This window comes from Pagrus pagrus, assembly GCF_965226575.1.
Source record: "Pagrus pagrus genome assembly, chromosome: 8".
Taxonomy (NCBI): domain Eukaryota; kingdom Metazoa; phylum Chordata; class Actinopteri; order Spariformes; family Sparidae; genus Pagrus; species Pagrus pagrus.
This window is the reverse complement of record NC_140192.1, coordinates 16,711,987-16,726,857: the sequence shown is the minus strand read 5'-3', so window position 1 is coordinate 16,726,857 and position 14,871 is coordinate 16,711,987. Positions and strand designations below refer to the sequence as shown.

Here is a 14,871-nt window from a genome sequence, read left to right as displayed (position 1 = left end):
CCAACCAACCAACCAACAAACAGACATGGGCGAAGACATAATTTCCATGAGGTAATTAAAGAAACTAAGAGTCAAGGATACACTACATTTTTATAATGCCAGTGGGCGCATTTATATTTTTAAAGGTTAAAATATACACTTCTCTATAAACTGACTGCTAACACCCTAATGGTTTACTTTTGCTGTATTTATAAGAGGAAGTGAGTGTGGAACATAAAGTCTTTTCAGCCACAGGAAGTTGAAAGGCAAGGCCTGATTAAGTACACTGCTGAGAAACGCCTTTAAACACAAATTGCAACAAATGTGGTGAGAACTTATTAAGTTGAAAACATAAATTTCTGCAATATTATTGTTGAATGCATCCAGGACAGATGTTTACAATAGCTACAGCTGTCATGTGTCACCAAGCAATTAATTATTTCTTCGGTTTTGTTTTGTTACTTATAATGTAAGCCAAGTGAGAGTCATAATCAACAAACACAACCATTAAACTTATTATAGTGAACTTCTAACAGCGCATGCAGTAAAACCTGACCCAGAAACTTTTATCTTCCAGAGAACCACGGTCTTGTTTTCAGAATAAATTTACTCCTGAATTTTGTCTGCATATTAGAAATTGAAACTCAGCAATTTGTTAAAGTTGGAAGAGGACATTGCTGTACCAAAAATGGAATTTTTGTGTGTATTTGCAGCTGAAAAGGCCAATTTCACCAGACACACTGACAACTTTACTTGTTGACTATGTTTAAAGAAGAGTCGACGGCCTCTGAATGACATCTATAGTTTCAAAAAGTTTGAGATCGCATTGAAGCTCATCAGTGACGGAAATTAAATGAGCCAATTATTTATCCTCAGCATAACTTGTTAAATTGGGAAGTTTTACGGAAGTACAAGTTCATTACTATTCTGACATGTTATAACACCAATGAAAAAAATCTATTCTGAGCACTCCTGCAGCCTTATCAGCACTCTGCACTGCTAACATCCTTCCCCTTTCTATGTTGACACATTTATCATGTTTGTCAATTGCTTCTCGTTCATGACATAGTAATCCATGGCAAATGGCAAAAATCCTTATCATAATAAACCTCTCTACTGGATGAATGGGCAGACCAAACAAAGGCCCATATTAAGCTTTGAGAAAAAGCCACAGATCTACTGCACATTTGGCCAAGCGAATACACCAGCAGTGGGGTTATAAAGTGATCAAGATGTACAAGCCTCAGCAGCATCAGCAAAAAAGCCAGCCTTCAGCTTTTGGCTAAAATGGAAATTCAGGCTGAGCCACAGAAAAGCCTGTTGAAAAGCTGCCAGTCAAGGAGAAAATCTTGCTGGATGTCAGAAATTGAGAATCCAAAAGCAGAAGCAGTTGGCCTGTGGCCGGTTTAAAAATATCCAGCCCAGTGGGCCAGGTTCCTGAGTCAGTTTCAAGGTTTCACAGTGAGAAAAAAAAAGGAGACATGAATGATCGAAACTGGTGGAAGCTTCTTTAGAGACATCGAGTTGTTTGGAGAGACTCTGAAACAAACTTTGAAAACACAGATCCCCACTCTAAACTGAACAATTCTGCCTTCAGACAATGTCAGCTCATCCAGGGTCACAAGGGGAGTTATGCATGAGAACTGAAAAAAATGATTCCTATTGTGAGAAAATTAAGTGTGCTGCCTGTGTTGCACATATTGTCACACATTGACTGTTTTGACTGTCTACTACTACATTATTAAGGAAAATGGATGCAATAGGAGCTCACTGATCAGTGGTTGACTGATTACTTTGTATGCTTTGCAGAAAAAAGAAAAACCTTTTCCACGGGGGAAAAACCCTGGATTATATTTTCATGCATTCAGACATAATTTCCATCAACATGTTAAATTCAGATTACAGTCACCAAACAGCTGAGATCTGGGAACAAACACAGAAACAGAACTGAACAACACAACTGAACAAGCAATTCAAACATTCGGACAGGTTGTAAACAAGTCGACAGTTCAGGCAAATTAGCCTTTACTTTATTTGAAGGTTGAGCCAAAGTCAGCGCTTACTGAAAAGACAGCAATAAACCCATTATTATACCGGTGGAAATTGAATCAAGTCAGTTTATACACAGTAAGGAACACTAACAAGGACAGTTTATAAAAATGTCACTTTTTGAAATTAAATTTAAACTTAAATGCGGATTTATCGTTAAAGCTGTATTCAAGCTGAAACAGCCCACCTATCTTTTGTGCTATAATGTAGCCTTACTTCGGATCAAAGCCAGTATTTGTCTCTGAACAATGCTGACTGTTAGCACTGCTGTACTGGGCCCAATGCAACAGAGAGTCAGTGAAGCAGACAAGAGTGCTGAGAGAATGGTAGAGTCGGAGCGCAGCAGGGCCGGGACCACAAACTGGGGCAAACACATGTCATACGACTCAGCATAAGGCTGAGCTGGTAAATCAACAAAAGGAGAGGCAGTGATCCACAGACAAATGCAGCATTACAACTCACTCCACCTATTTGGTAAGCAGTGAGCGTCAAGAGACCACAGAGTCCGGGCCTAGGACACATTTAGAGTTTGTTTTGTACCTCCCTTTCAACACTAGGCTCCTAGGTGCAGGAGAAAATAAATTGTGACTAATATCTGAAGGATGAGTAGATGTTTACCTGAAAGCCACAGTTTGTTTTTGATTGGCTTCCTGAAGCTTCGTCTCCCAAGAGATTCTAAATCTTATCAACCAGTCTGGTTTGAAAAATAAAATTCCTTGACTCAAAATAGCATTTTTGTGAGAAAGTAGCTGGACAATGAATGGACAGACATGACTACAGTGTAGACAAAAAACAGTATTAAATCTCTGTCTGTTCTCATCGGACTCCACTGCCTGGATGACAGCCGAGCTGCTGATTGACCTTTCTCCTGAAAAGCTTGTGTGTCCTTTGAGACATTGTGTGTAATATAGAGCTATACGATATAACTCGACTCATATTTAGCTGTTGATGTTATAGCAGGTGGGCATAAAACATTTCACCGAATATAAAATACACCAGCAGGAAACGCTTTATTTCATTTGATTTTCTCTAAATGAACACAATCCATTTTTATTTTTTTAGTTCAGATCTGGAAACATAGCCAGTAAAACAAGATGCCCACACCATTTGGAACAGAACACTCCTACTTCCTTCAGAGATATGAGGCCACATTATTTTGTTGATCCAAAATGTGTTGCGGGGGGATGTATGTACCTGAAGAACGCTGGAAACGGTTCAGAAGGGTTGTGAATGGCGAACATGAGCTATTTAGATCCCTACCACAGCTTCCAAATGATGCTGTTAGTGTCTCCAACAACAGCTGCTAAAACGGCTTTTGAAGCAGCTACTTTAAAAGAAATATTTTTCATGTGAAAGAAGAAAAATAGAAGATGTTAAAGGCTGTTTCATAAATGTGTAAGATCAAATCCGTGCTCTTTCAAAGATAGTGTAATGTACGGCCGAATGACATTAAAACAGCCAAGTAATTTTATAATGATTTGTTTGTTTGTTTCCCTGGCACAACAAGGGGAAGAAATAACAAAATCAAAATAAACAACAACAAAAATCGGCCAAATTGTTATTTAAAGCATCGGTATCGGCCCAGAATTTCACAATCAGTGCATTTCTATTTTTTAGAGTCTAATAAACCCAAACAAGTTTTGACCATGCTGGCTTATAACGCATCTCTCTCTGCCCTGATGTGAGTTTGTCTAACACTTGACATATGCAAGCAGACAGCTCACAGCATACTCGATCAACCTTAGGGAGCAGTGACATAACAGGGAGGATCAAGATGGCAGCTTTGATGAGGATTAGAAACCCACGGCGCCATCATCATACAAAGTGTTTGCCAACTACAAGCTCATGATACCTTTTACACAATTTGTGTAGTATTACACAGGAAAAACTGTATGCAGCCCTAAATATGTCATGTTACAGCAATAACCATTTCAAAGCAGAAACAGCATCAAACCATGACTTGGCTGAACCAAAGAATATTAGTGAATGGCATCAATGGAATGTCGACTTCTATGCAGTGGGGAACCGAGCGGGCTTTCTTGGCCCTCCAGTCTTTTTCAAAGCATTCTCTTTAAGCGGACGCCAGCTTCAATGAACGTCTTGCAGAGTTAGCGCTAACTCCTGGGAGATGAAGGCAGCCAGTGCCCTGGAAAAGCCCAACTCTTCAAAGGCTTGTGTGGTTGTTCCTCTGGAGAAAGTGATGTAATCACAGAAATGTCTCCTGTCTGACGGTTTACAGGGGAAGGTGGAAGCTGGGGAGCTCCACAGAGAAGAAAAAAAAACTGGGTTGACAGGAGTTTGATAAAACCAAACTTGTAAAAAACAAAGATGCAAATTTGAAGAAAGTAAAAGGCAATGTAGGCAGGGTGGTGATTTCGTGATTTCGGTGGTGATACCGCCAGCCAAATGTTGCTACGGGTGATAAACTGTCTCCTCTGCAAGCCATTATGACATATAATCCACCATTGGATACTTCCATTTGTTAACTGACAAGTTGCTAAAAGACATGGAAAATATTTTCTTTCATTGTGAGACATTTTAAAATCATCACTAGTAAAAAAGGAACTTGAATCATCATATATTTAGTGTGACAAAGCTACGATGGGCAGCTTCTACCTACTGTAGCAGGTTTTTGATTAACAGCTGATGCATGACCCGTATGAGCGTAACAAGAGCCAGAAGGGCAGGATATGATCTCATGCCAAACAAGCCCGGACACGACCAGAGTTGACAGCCTCCTCACTGAATATCTATTTAGGCCTTCAGTAAACAACACCTACAGTGTCATCATCACGGGCTATAACCACAGCCACCAGCCAAATGCTGCTAAATTCTACCTGTGTCTCCCCTGCCAGCTGTTTTGGCAGATAAACAGGCATCATTGTAAATGTTGAGGTGCAGCAGCAAAAGTTTGAGAGATCAGAGATCAGCGAGAAAGCCTGAGGCCACCTCAGCAGTGTTGCTTTGGCAGTAGTTTTGGCAGTAGTTTTTCCAATAACATGTATTATTTTTACAGATAACATGTTGGTTATATGAGTCACAATTATCATTTTTGATTTTCTTTCTTACTGAAAAAACTATTAAAATGATGATAATGTGACATTCTGTGGTGTCTGTACCAAATAAATATATTCTCTTACATCTGGAGAACAAGATCTTCAAGCCATGGCATCCCTGCAGTACTAGAGTACTTCATTACGATGCTGTTTTGTCAAACATACCCTTTTCAAAAAACTATGATATTGCACTTGGCCACACTACAATTTTGCTAATATTCGGTTAATTGTGCAGCGGCAGCCCTACAATAATTTGTTGGTTATATTATTGAATGGTATCCATAACAATAAGTGGATCCCATAAAAAAATTTCTGGCTGTCGACAACTGTAATTACAGAAAGAATATACAAAATACTATCCCAAATATGAGGAAAACGATAAAAGTCATATTGATACTACATATTTTGACTTTAACATACTGTATATTAATATTACACATTTCTATACATTTGCCTTTTTATATCTATGTAACGTCAGCAACAAGTCGTTGTGGTCCATTTACAGTGCTGTAGGGATGACGTGTTTTTGTGGGCTAACCCGGAAGCTAGCATCGCTCTGGTTCCCTCCACAAAAAGCCTATGGGATTTTTTAATTGGATTTTGGATTATTGCTGCAAATAAGATATGTGGCAAAAAGTTTCGTCCAGCAAGATAATCTTCACAGATGAACACGATTTTTGTGAATTTCACAGCGTAGCTTAAACTGCAAAAAGTAAAAAGCTAACGTGAGGCTATAAATGCTACATTGCGGTTGCGTCGACCCCACTAAGTCATATTACTTTACATTATTGTCAAGTTAGAGTTAGAATAGTTTGCAAATAAAGTCGGCCTGTAAAGATGGGCTAGTGAGTAGATGAGTATCCGTGTTCGGCCTGATGACGTTTAATGTCCCTGACAACTTCTGTAGTTTTATTTAGCCACTTGTTAGCAACCGCCGCTTTTTAAAGACACGTAAGCATTTCATAACTCAATTGTTGGACATTTAATGACATATTTTATGTCTTAGAACAGAACGTGTAAATATCTTTTAACCCAAATCCATTTAAAAAAGCCAATGACTTTGAGACAAGTGAACAGGAAGTGCAAAAATGCTAACCGATTTTCGGGTTTAGGACTCAGTTACAACCCCATGGAAAACTTCACACAATCTTAACTCCTAGAACACCTAGAAAATGAGTTAAAATGTCTCTGTCATTTCTGTTCTCTATTATTTCTGAAGAGTCTTTGTAATGTTTCCTTCTTTTCTTTCTGTAGTCAAACGTAGAGCTTAGCAAACCCTTGCTTCTTTTTCATCAAGCACACGACGGCACTAAAGACAACAGGGTATTTTGTTACATATACAGTAGCTCTGACTGTTGCATCCCTCACTGCTCAATGGTGGTAATGATGGTAATCGAAGCATATTACGTGACTGCAGTCAGTCATTCTGGATGTAAGCATCCACCAAACTGCTTAAATGTTAGGTATACATGTAAATGAGTCTGGCACTGACGGTGAGAAGGAGTGCTTTTACATCAATAATAACATTAAACAGGCTATACTGTATCCACCAAGGTCAGGTTCACCAGTAACAGTAAACAAACTCCCGGTCACCGCGGAGACAAGCTCAGCACCCCGCTCATGATTTTCCCTACCTGCTGTTCCCTCTGCGCTCCGCCAGCATCTCAACTCATCAGCAGCAGATAAGACAGAAATATTCCACTATATACCAACACCGGCTCTTCTTCCCCTCCAAAAACTGTCGTCTTTCTGATAAGGAAAGGCAACAACAATGGTGTCATGCCTTCTCCTCACGGCAGAGTGAAAAGAAGAGAGGCTAAGCGCGGAGGCATGGCTTGTCTTCATTGGCAGTACCAGGGGCTTTGTTCGCCAGCCAGCGCACTGTGTGTGTGTGTGTGTGTGTGTGTGTGTGTAGCCTGCCGGGACTGGCACAGCTGATCCCCCCCTGACACCGGGTGGGGTGTACTGGGCTTTGGAGGAAGAGGAGGGGAGGGTGGAGTATGGGGGGACTGTGGCCGTCACGGCGAGAGGAACATACCATTTAGTCCAGAATAAAGGGGGGAGTACATGCAGAACTCACAGTAGTGAGCACCATTAAATATTCACTTTATGGGGATTTAGACGTCATTATGTACATCCAGGCGCAGTGAGTTCACATTAACTTTGCATTATCATGACTTCAGACACATATAGAGAATGGAAAGGTTTTCTCTAGAGGAGTCTCTCAACCTTACATGTGTGCACTTTATAAACACTGACATAGGCTATTGATATTTGATGCATTTCTTGTGGGAAAATGATGAATCGTTTATAGGTAATCTATTTTGAGCTCCGTCGATGTTCTTGAAAACAGAATACTAGAGCTGAATCAATCAGTCGATTAATCGGTTACATGGTAGATAGAAATCTGTAACTATTTTGATGATTTGCTTTCAACAATCATGAAAAAGGCCAAACATCCTCTGGCTCCAGATTCTCAAATGTGAGAATATGCTTCTTGTCTCTGAATATCTTTGGGATGGCTGAACAAAGTAAAAGGCATGTGAAGGTTTCGTCTTGGCTTTGGGAAATTGAAATGGACATTTTTCAACCAATTCTGATGTTGCAAAATGATTATTCATACTATTGAATTTCTGTGATTGGATTTTTTGGATTTCTCGACCTGTAAACAGCATCACAGCCCTGAGAAAGTTCAAAAACCCTCTCCTGGAGACTGTAGTGGAACGTTCTGAGAACCATTGAGTCTTCTGGTTCCCTAAGAAGACACTAAAGTGTAGTTTCCAGCAGGCGCACACTGGGATATATGGAAATGAGGGCAGCAGGGGATGCAGATCATCCACCTCAATGAATGAAGCCTGCTACACAATCTCCTACTCAACATACCACCAGCGGCAAGGTTGAATATAAGCTGGAAAGTGAAAAAATCTGCAGCCACAGAGATGTGTTGTGTTATAAGAGCCTGGGGGTTTCTCAGTAACTTGAATCACTCTACAGTAAGAGAACAGCACAAATGTGATTACAGCTCTTCTCCATCTAAAACTGCACTTGTTCTGTAAATTTGACAGCTGCTAATCACACACCACAATTTTTATTTCTATCTAGTATGAGGGAAAATAACAAAAGAATCCAGTATGTTCATACTGCAGTAAAATAGTTGCTGATCAACATCAATAACTGTAAACCACACATGTGAGCATAAACATTGAAGATCACCAAGAGTCCCAACAGTTATTACCATCCAGCCAGGTGCAGCGCAGTCTGTGAAAATCACAGCCAATCAGCAATCAACAGAGCTGGGAAAATATCTCTCATGACATACAGTAAATAAGCCATCACTACAGTTTCATCCATGATTAATCCTCTAACCCTAAAGCTGACATGACCAACCAAATCCCACTCCATTTTTAAAGGCAACTCAAGTAGGAAATGCAACCATATATCCTCCAAAGGTTGAGGCTTTTGGAAGAACTAACTGGTGTACATAATTCATGAGCTACTGCAGATGTTGTTGTATGTAATAAATAAAACAAATCTATCAAAAGGATAAGGCTGGCATTTTCTCAGTGTCAACAAAGCCAATGAAGAGACCAAGAACAACCAACACGTTTGTCAATCTCTCAATACTCTATGGCTCTCAGTCCTAGGGTATCTAGGGGATAAGACATATGTCACAAATGTATAGTTTCATTTTCAAAAAACACTTTGTGATCTCCTCAAACAGCTGGGAACTGTAGTTTTCAGCAAATGTTATGTAGACAGAGGAGTAAATAATGCATTTATTGGAGGGCTATTTCCACTATTTTAGTGGATTAATGCACATTAGGTCATCTATTAAGTGTTCACAGCAGCAGGAGATGTATGTGATGTAGATCCAAAATAAACGATAGTGCCCATGTTCATTGTAATAAAAGACAATGTCACCTTCAGTGCAACAATGTGGCTGATGTGTTGTTGTTTTTCTGTTTGTTTTTCTATAGTTTTTAGGACAACAATAGAGCTCTATGGCACAAAAGAAAAAGATACAGGCTTTGCCTACACAGGCAATATTTTTTGTTGGGTTAAATTTATGGTTGATTTTGGTCTTTTCAGTAGGTTTGTTGACAATAAAAATTGAGAGTTTGTCAGATTAATCCTGAAATAATGAATGTAAGACAATATCTAACTTGTGCAAAACATGAGCACAAATATACTTTGTATATTTATGCTACAAACATTCAGTACACTTTCACAAAGCATACGTGCATGCTGATTTCAGTGCTCTAATGGCTCGCATGACATGCAGGCCGTTTCCCTGGGGGCTAATTAAGATTCATCCCCTCCTGCATTTTGAATGCACGCTGCTTCTTCTCAAGGAGGACAACAACTGGTGAACTGCAACTGAAGTCTTGTCTGACATGGCATCTTCAGTCAAAACACTCACACACACAGACACACAACACACGCTGTCTTATTCTTGATGCATTTTACATGGTCTGAGAACGCTCACTTTGGTGCATTGAGAAGGAAATTAGCATTAGCCTTGTGCTGCATTATCCACAAGATTTTAATGTAGATATCTAGCTCCATGTAATCAATAACAAGCGCCTCACAAAGCACAGCATACACACTACTGCTCCCGTCCCACAACAGAGAGGGAAATGCATAAATAGATGGTAGTACCAGATGCTAATCTTTGATTTGTGTGTGTACTAAGTCTTTATGTGCTGATTAAAGCTTTGATCAAACCCTCTTCTGTGAAAACATAGTCATTTGCAATATACAAGTCCTTTTATCCAAGCTGGCCTCTGGCGTAACTCTCTTCAAAATGTTGTCAAAGCACCTACAACTAACAGTTATTTACTTTTCCTCCCAACCGTTCATAATGCTCACTGTATCTTGGCAGAACCTCTTCCAACTCGTGCTTTATCGTTATAATTTTTATACTTTGAGATCTTTGACAATTGTCAAAGTGTCAGCAAGGGCATATCAGCTCAACCATTGCTAATGCATCACAGAACCTTGGTAATGTTTAATCACATTTAATTGTCATATAAAGCAGCTGATAAATAGGATGAAAGCAGTTATTTCTGACATTTGTAATGACATAAATGACTCCACAAACAATGGAGATCAGAATAATGTGTATTCATACTGGACTAAATGCTTTATCTCCCCTTGCAACATAATGCAGGAGAAAAATAGGTGCTTATAACAAAGGGAAATTAGGCAAGCAAATGTAGGGACGATGCGTGTTGTATGAATGCAGTAAGTCATAGCAATCTTGTTTTAACCCTGGAGAATAAATCAAGCTGCGTCTGATAATTGTTGCACAGTTTTGATGTCTGTTAACACTGACAGCACAGTGGGAGAAAAGCAGAACAAATGAAGGCTCCATGGTTACAGTTACGACTTTGCTTCATTGCACAAGCTACCCACAGTTTTTAAATAATCTCAGTAAATTACAGCAAAACTAGAATTCAACAGTTAATTTCTGTAGTGGGGGGAAAAAATGCCCTATGGGTATTACAATCTTAGCTTAACATACTGTATTGTGAAATTCAAAAAAATAATAATGAGTCACTAATAACCTGGATGTTTGTGGGCTGAATAATTGGCTTTCACAAACTAACTAGACATATTTAATGTTCTCGCCAACATTATTTTGTCTAATAACAGTTCATGAGAATTTTCAGGTGACATTGTTGCTTCTCTGAAGTGACATCCACGGCACATCCAGAGGCCTCTGTGGCAAACAAAGGGGAAGGGGAAAAGTATTTTTGTCCAGATTAAGACTCACCAAAAGAGTTGATATTAATATGTCACTACCTCAGGCAGTGACATCGCCTGGCAGTGAAGGTAGCATCATGTTCTCTACCATTATTTGTAACACAGCTTTAGGTTTGTTGTACACGTGTGTGGACTTCAAGAGCTGAGGGCTGTTATTCCCCGTTTAGATAAATGATGCTACGATTTTGTGTTTTCCAATTAATTCCAATGAGGCAGTAATCTGCCTAATTGTTACTGAACATTTTTATTTATTTTTGGTTAAGGCTATGAATAGTTATTTGAATATTTGAATATCAAATTGGTAGGGATCACGATAGCCTCATCAAATTGCTTATTTGGTTTTGAACTGCATATCTGAAAACCAATAGACATTCAATCTAGTGAATTAACTCATCATTTGAGCTGTATTTCTGGATAAATGCCACCTAATTGGCTTACTTGCTAGCTTAGCTTTTTGTGTGATAAAATACAACTTCAAAAACATGAAAGTGGATAAAATCAGAGCTTCCTGCTCACAAAACAAACATTCAGTTCGCTGTACGCAAAGAGAAACTCAATTTCTGTCTAAATGCTCCAGAAGACGGCAATGTCCACGTCAACAGCTACTTTCACTAATCATATTACTATAAGTCTAATTATATTAGATCAGGACATTCAAATGATAATCAGTTATCTTCAAAGGTGGTTGACAGTCTAAAAAGACCTACTGTAGCTTAATTCAATGCTTTAACAGCATTATGGTGATCACTGCCAGTCAGTCATGAGCCTGCTTAGGCCCTACTTTAATTTGAAGAGATGGCGACGCATGCCTAATCATTAGTTAATATGGCCAAATATACTTAAATTGGGTGACTTGGGTTTTTAACCCATCCAGTGCAACTGCTTAAATACGTTCAGCTACAATTCAGGTTGGACAAACACGTTTTTAATCCAGGAGTCTGGATAGACAAGAGGGTAGGCCACCAATGTCTACTGTATTCTGCATCTAATAATTATAGATAATACATTTACGATTAAGAAATGTCATTTTTCATTTTTAAGTCATAAGTGTTTTTATGTTAAATTGTATAAAATTGAACTTTTTGATAGATAATTAGTTTATTAGTGGTCATTACGCTGTTTAAATTACCTGCATTTGTTAACTAAAAACCTTTAAATTGTATTCTTTCAGGTGGACAAAATAGCATGAGGGTCTTAAAATGCAGTAGCCTGCAAAAACCATACCAATTAGGTCAAGCTCATGAAGCTCATAATACTCAGTTTCTGCTGTGAAAGTGGTTTCCAAGGCCTTGTTTTTTAACTTCTTAGTGGAAGGAAATTACTAGACGAATTATTATCCCTATTGTGTCTGTGCGGGTCAAACGTTCAGCATTCCAGGTCTGTACACCTGTAACAAAGAGTTATGAGTTGGCATGAAGTCTTTTTTAAAAAAGGATGAGACAATCAGGATAAACAATTGAGCTGCACCTTACATCTATTACACTGCTATCGAGTGTGACTGAATAGGATGTAAATTAAACATGCCAGTGTGAATTATTAAGGGAAACAGGAATGTAATTGGAAAAGATTAAGATGTTACCCACAGCCGCTGTAGCAGTAGAGCATCTCAGACCCAATGAACAACCCTTTACTGAACGTAGAGGAAACATCTCGCTCATTGTAATGTCTACCAAGGTGGGGAGAATCAGGTAAATGTTGGCTGTGGCTGGCGAGGTTTTTCTACTGTCCCATTAGCAAATGATTTCTGGTCAATTTTCAGATGGACTATGCTGGCTTTGGATGTGATGCTATTTTTCAGTCCTGCCTGCAATATGTTTACAGCTACAGCCTTCAGGCACTGGGTTCACAGCAGTTGTTACACTGCGGGGTAAGGCAAGAGCAATGCCTGGATTGCACAAATGACAGCATGAAGACGTGTTTTACAGTATTTCACCAAAAGTTATTTTGTCCTCACATAAGGAAGTTATTTCCCCAATCACTTTTCCAATGCTCTCCCTGCAATCTGAGGTAGACCTAATTTATAGGGGCACTACGTGGTCTTCGAGAAGAAATTCAAACTCAGAATTTTAATATTCACAATATGAATGATGTAATAATATAAACTCAGAAATATTTATTTTTGCATAACTGAAGAAACAAGGAAAATAAGGTCCCTAGAAAGCAGTTTGAAGCTAGGAAGGTGGCAGGGTCCGCCACATATAAACAAAGTAAAATAGTATGAAATTGTGTTGTCCTTTAAGGTCAGCAGTGAGGAAATCGAAGAGAGTTTGTGTATTTGGTTTGTTTAGGCATAAAAAACATTTTTCTTTTATATCAGTCAATGAAGATCTTTCTCTTCTGGTTAAAATCTCTTCCCCAAAAATACATAGTGCAAATACCTAAGAAAAATTTGCTCGGAAACACACCACGTCTTTAAAATATCTTCACACATGCAGCTCCTTTCTCTCGTATCTACAGCCTGCAGAAGTAAAACCATGTCTATCATGTGATCTGTCTGTCTCCTATCTCACAACACACTCTGCCAAGAGGCACAGTAAACACTGCAAGAGCATGACAGCAGTTTGTAATAATGTTAGCTGCACCATTGTACATACAGCCCCAGTCTGCAGGCCAGATCGAGCTGCTGTCAGGTAGTTGTGTGACTGTACAGGCAGCCGGCCAGTCAGCCATGTAATCAAGAACAATGCACTGGCCAGTGGCCACACACAGGTGACTTTAAGTTGCACATCAGGCGCACAGCAGAGACTTTAAGCACGAAACGAGGCCGATGTGATCGCACTAAATATGCCAGTCATTGCGACTTTAGTAGCAGCAACCTTGGCTATTGCTGGCCAGTCGTAACGTTACAGCAAACCTGCTTAGCCACCCATAATATTATGTTGAGTAAGAAATCCAGCCAACGCCACATAGCGTTACTGTAGCTGTGCCTCTTGCGGTTAGCTTAATTTTACACCGGTCTGCGTCCTCATGTGTTTTCCAATGAATGTAACCAGTCAAACTCCTTCAAGCACCCAACACGAAACGAAAACACAGCCCAGCAGCAAACCTGTACTGTAATACCGAAACGCTGCCAGCTACGTTAGCTCACATCGGCTAACGACCAGCTGACCAGCACTAGCATCGCAGCATCTGAACGACAACTGTCAAGCTAAACGGTGACGTTGGCCTTCAATGACTACACTGCAAATAAACAAGCTGGTTTGTGTTTCAATATTAACACTGGGTATGTAATGTCTTGCTTGGCGTTGCTGCTGTCATGCTGACACTGACTTAAACGTTGCTGTAGTTAAATAAAAAAAAACACTAACCCGAGCCGAGATGCACATTCCTGTCTAGGCTAGCTAACTCACAAGCTAGGCAGCTAGCAGCGCAGTGCTAGCTAGCCACTCCAGAGACCACTGTGTCTGTCGTGTATCCGCCATCCACTTACCAGTAAGCAGCAAAATCCTTCGGCTATAACACTGACGATAACCTCCAATGTGTCAGTTACGTGGGGCACTCCGAGTTTATCCATATGTCACAAATCATGCTTTACTCCAAAAGTCACTGCTTCCTTCTGGTAGCCATTTTTCCTCATCCCCCAAATATAACAAGCGTCCCAGCGCTGATTTTCCTCCAACTGATTTTCCTCCTCTCTCTCAGCCCCGACGGACTGAGACCGCATCCGAAAGACAAACCTGACATCTGTTGGATAAATGGAAGAAGACACTTCATGCAGTGGATTAAAGGGACAAATTAATTCAATTAATCTTCTCTATTACACTACAGCTAACAGGATCAATGCTTTGTTGAGTCAGCTTTATTTTATTTTGAGATAAATGTTTACCTTCATAAAATGTGATGTTTTGCATCTGTGGTACTTGGTTAATATGTGGCGGACCCTGCCACCTTTCTAGCTTCAAACAGTGTTCTGGGGATCCTGTTTTCCGCTGAGAACAGCTTGTTTATTCAGTTATGGAAAAAAAATAATAATATATATATAAATAAAAGTTTGTATTATTACCTCAGTAATATTGTAAAT

At 39.5% G+C, this 14,871-nt stretch overlaps 1 protein-coding gene across 6 annotated transcripts in view; it reads right to left on the bottom strand.

The window, feature by feature from the left end:
* The window catches only part of wdfy3 (WD repeat and FYVE domain containing 3), a 100,146-nt gene extending 85,680 nt beyond the window's left edge, over positions 1-14,466 (bottom strand). For 5 of the 6 annotated variants that reach the window (XM_084359788.1, XM_084359790.1, XM_084359789.1 and 2 more), the window contains exon 1: positions 6,719-6,968. In XM_084359788.1, the coding sequence (XP_084215914.1) occupies positions 6,719-6,747 (29 nt within the window). In that variant the 5' untranslated portion in view covers positions 6,748-6,968. Of the gene's footprint in view, positions 1-6,718; positions 6,969-14,280 lie in introns of those variants that run through there. The other variant, XM_084359792.1, reaches the window with a different exon arrangement.
* Positions 14,467-14,871: the final 405 nt, after the last annotated feature.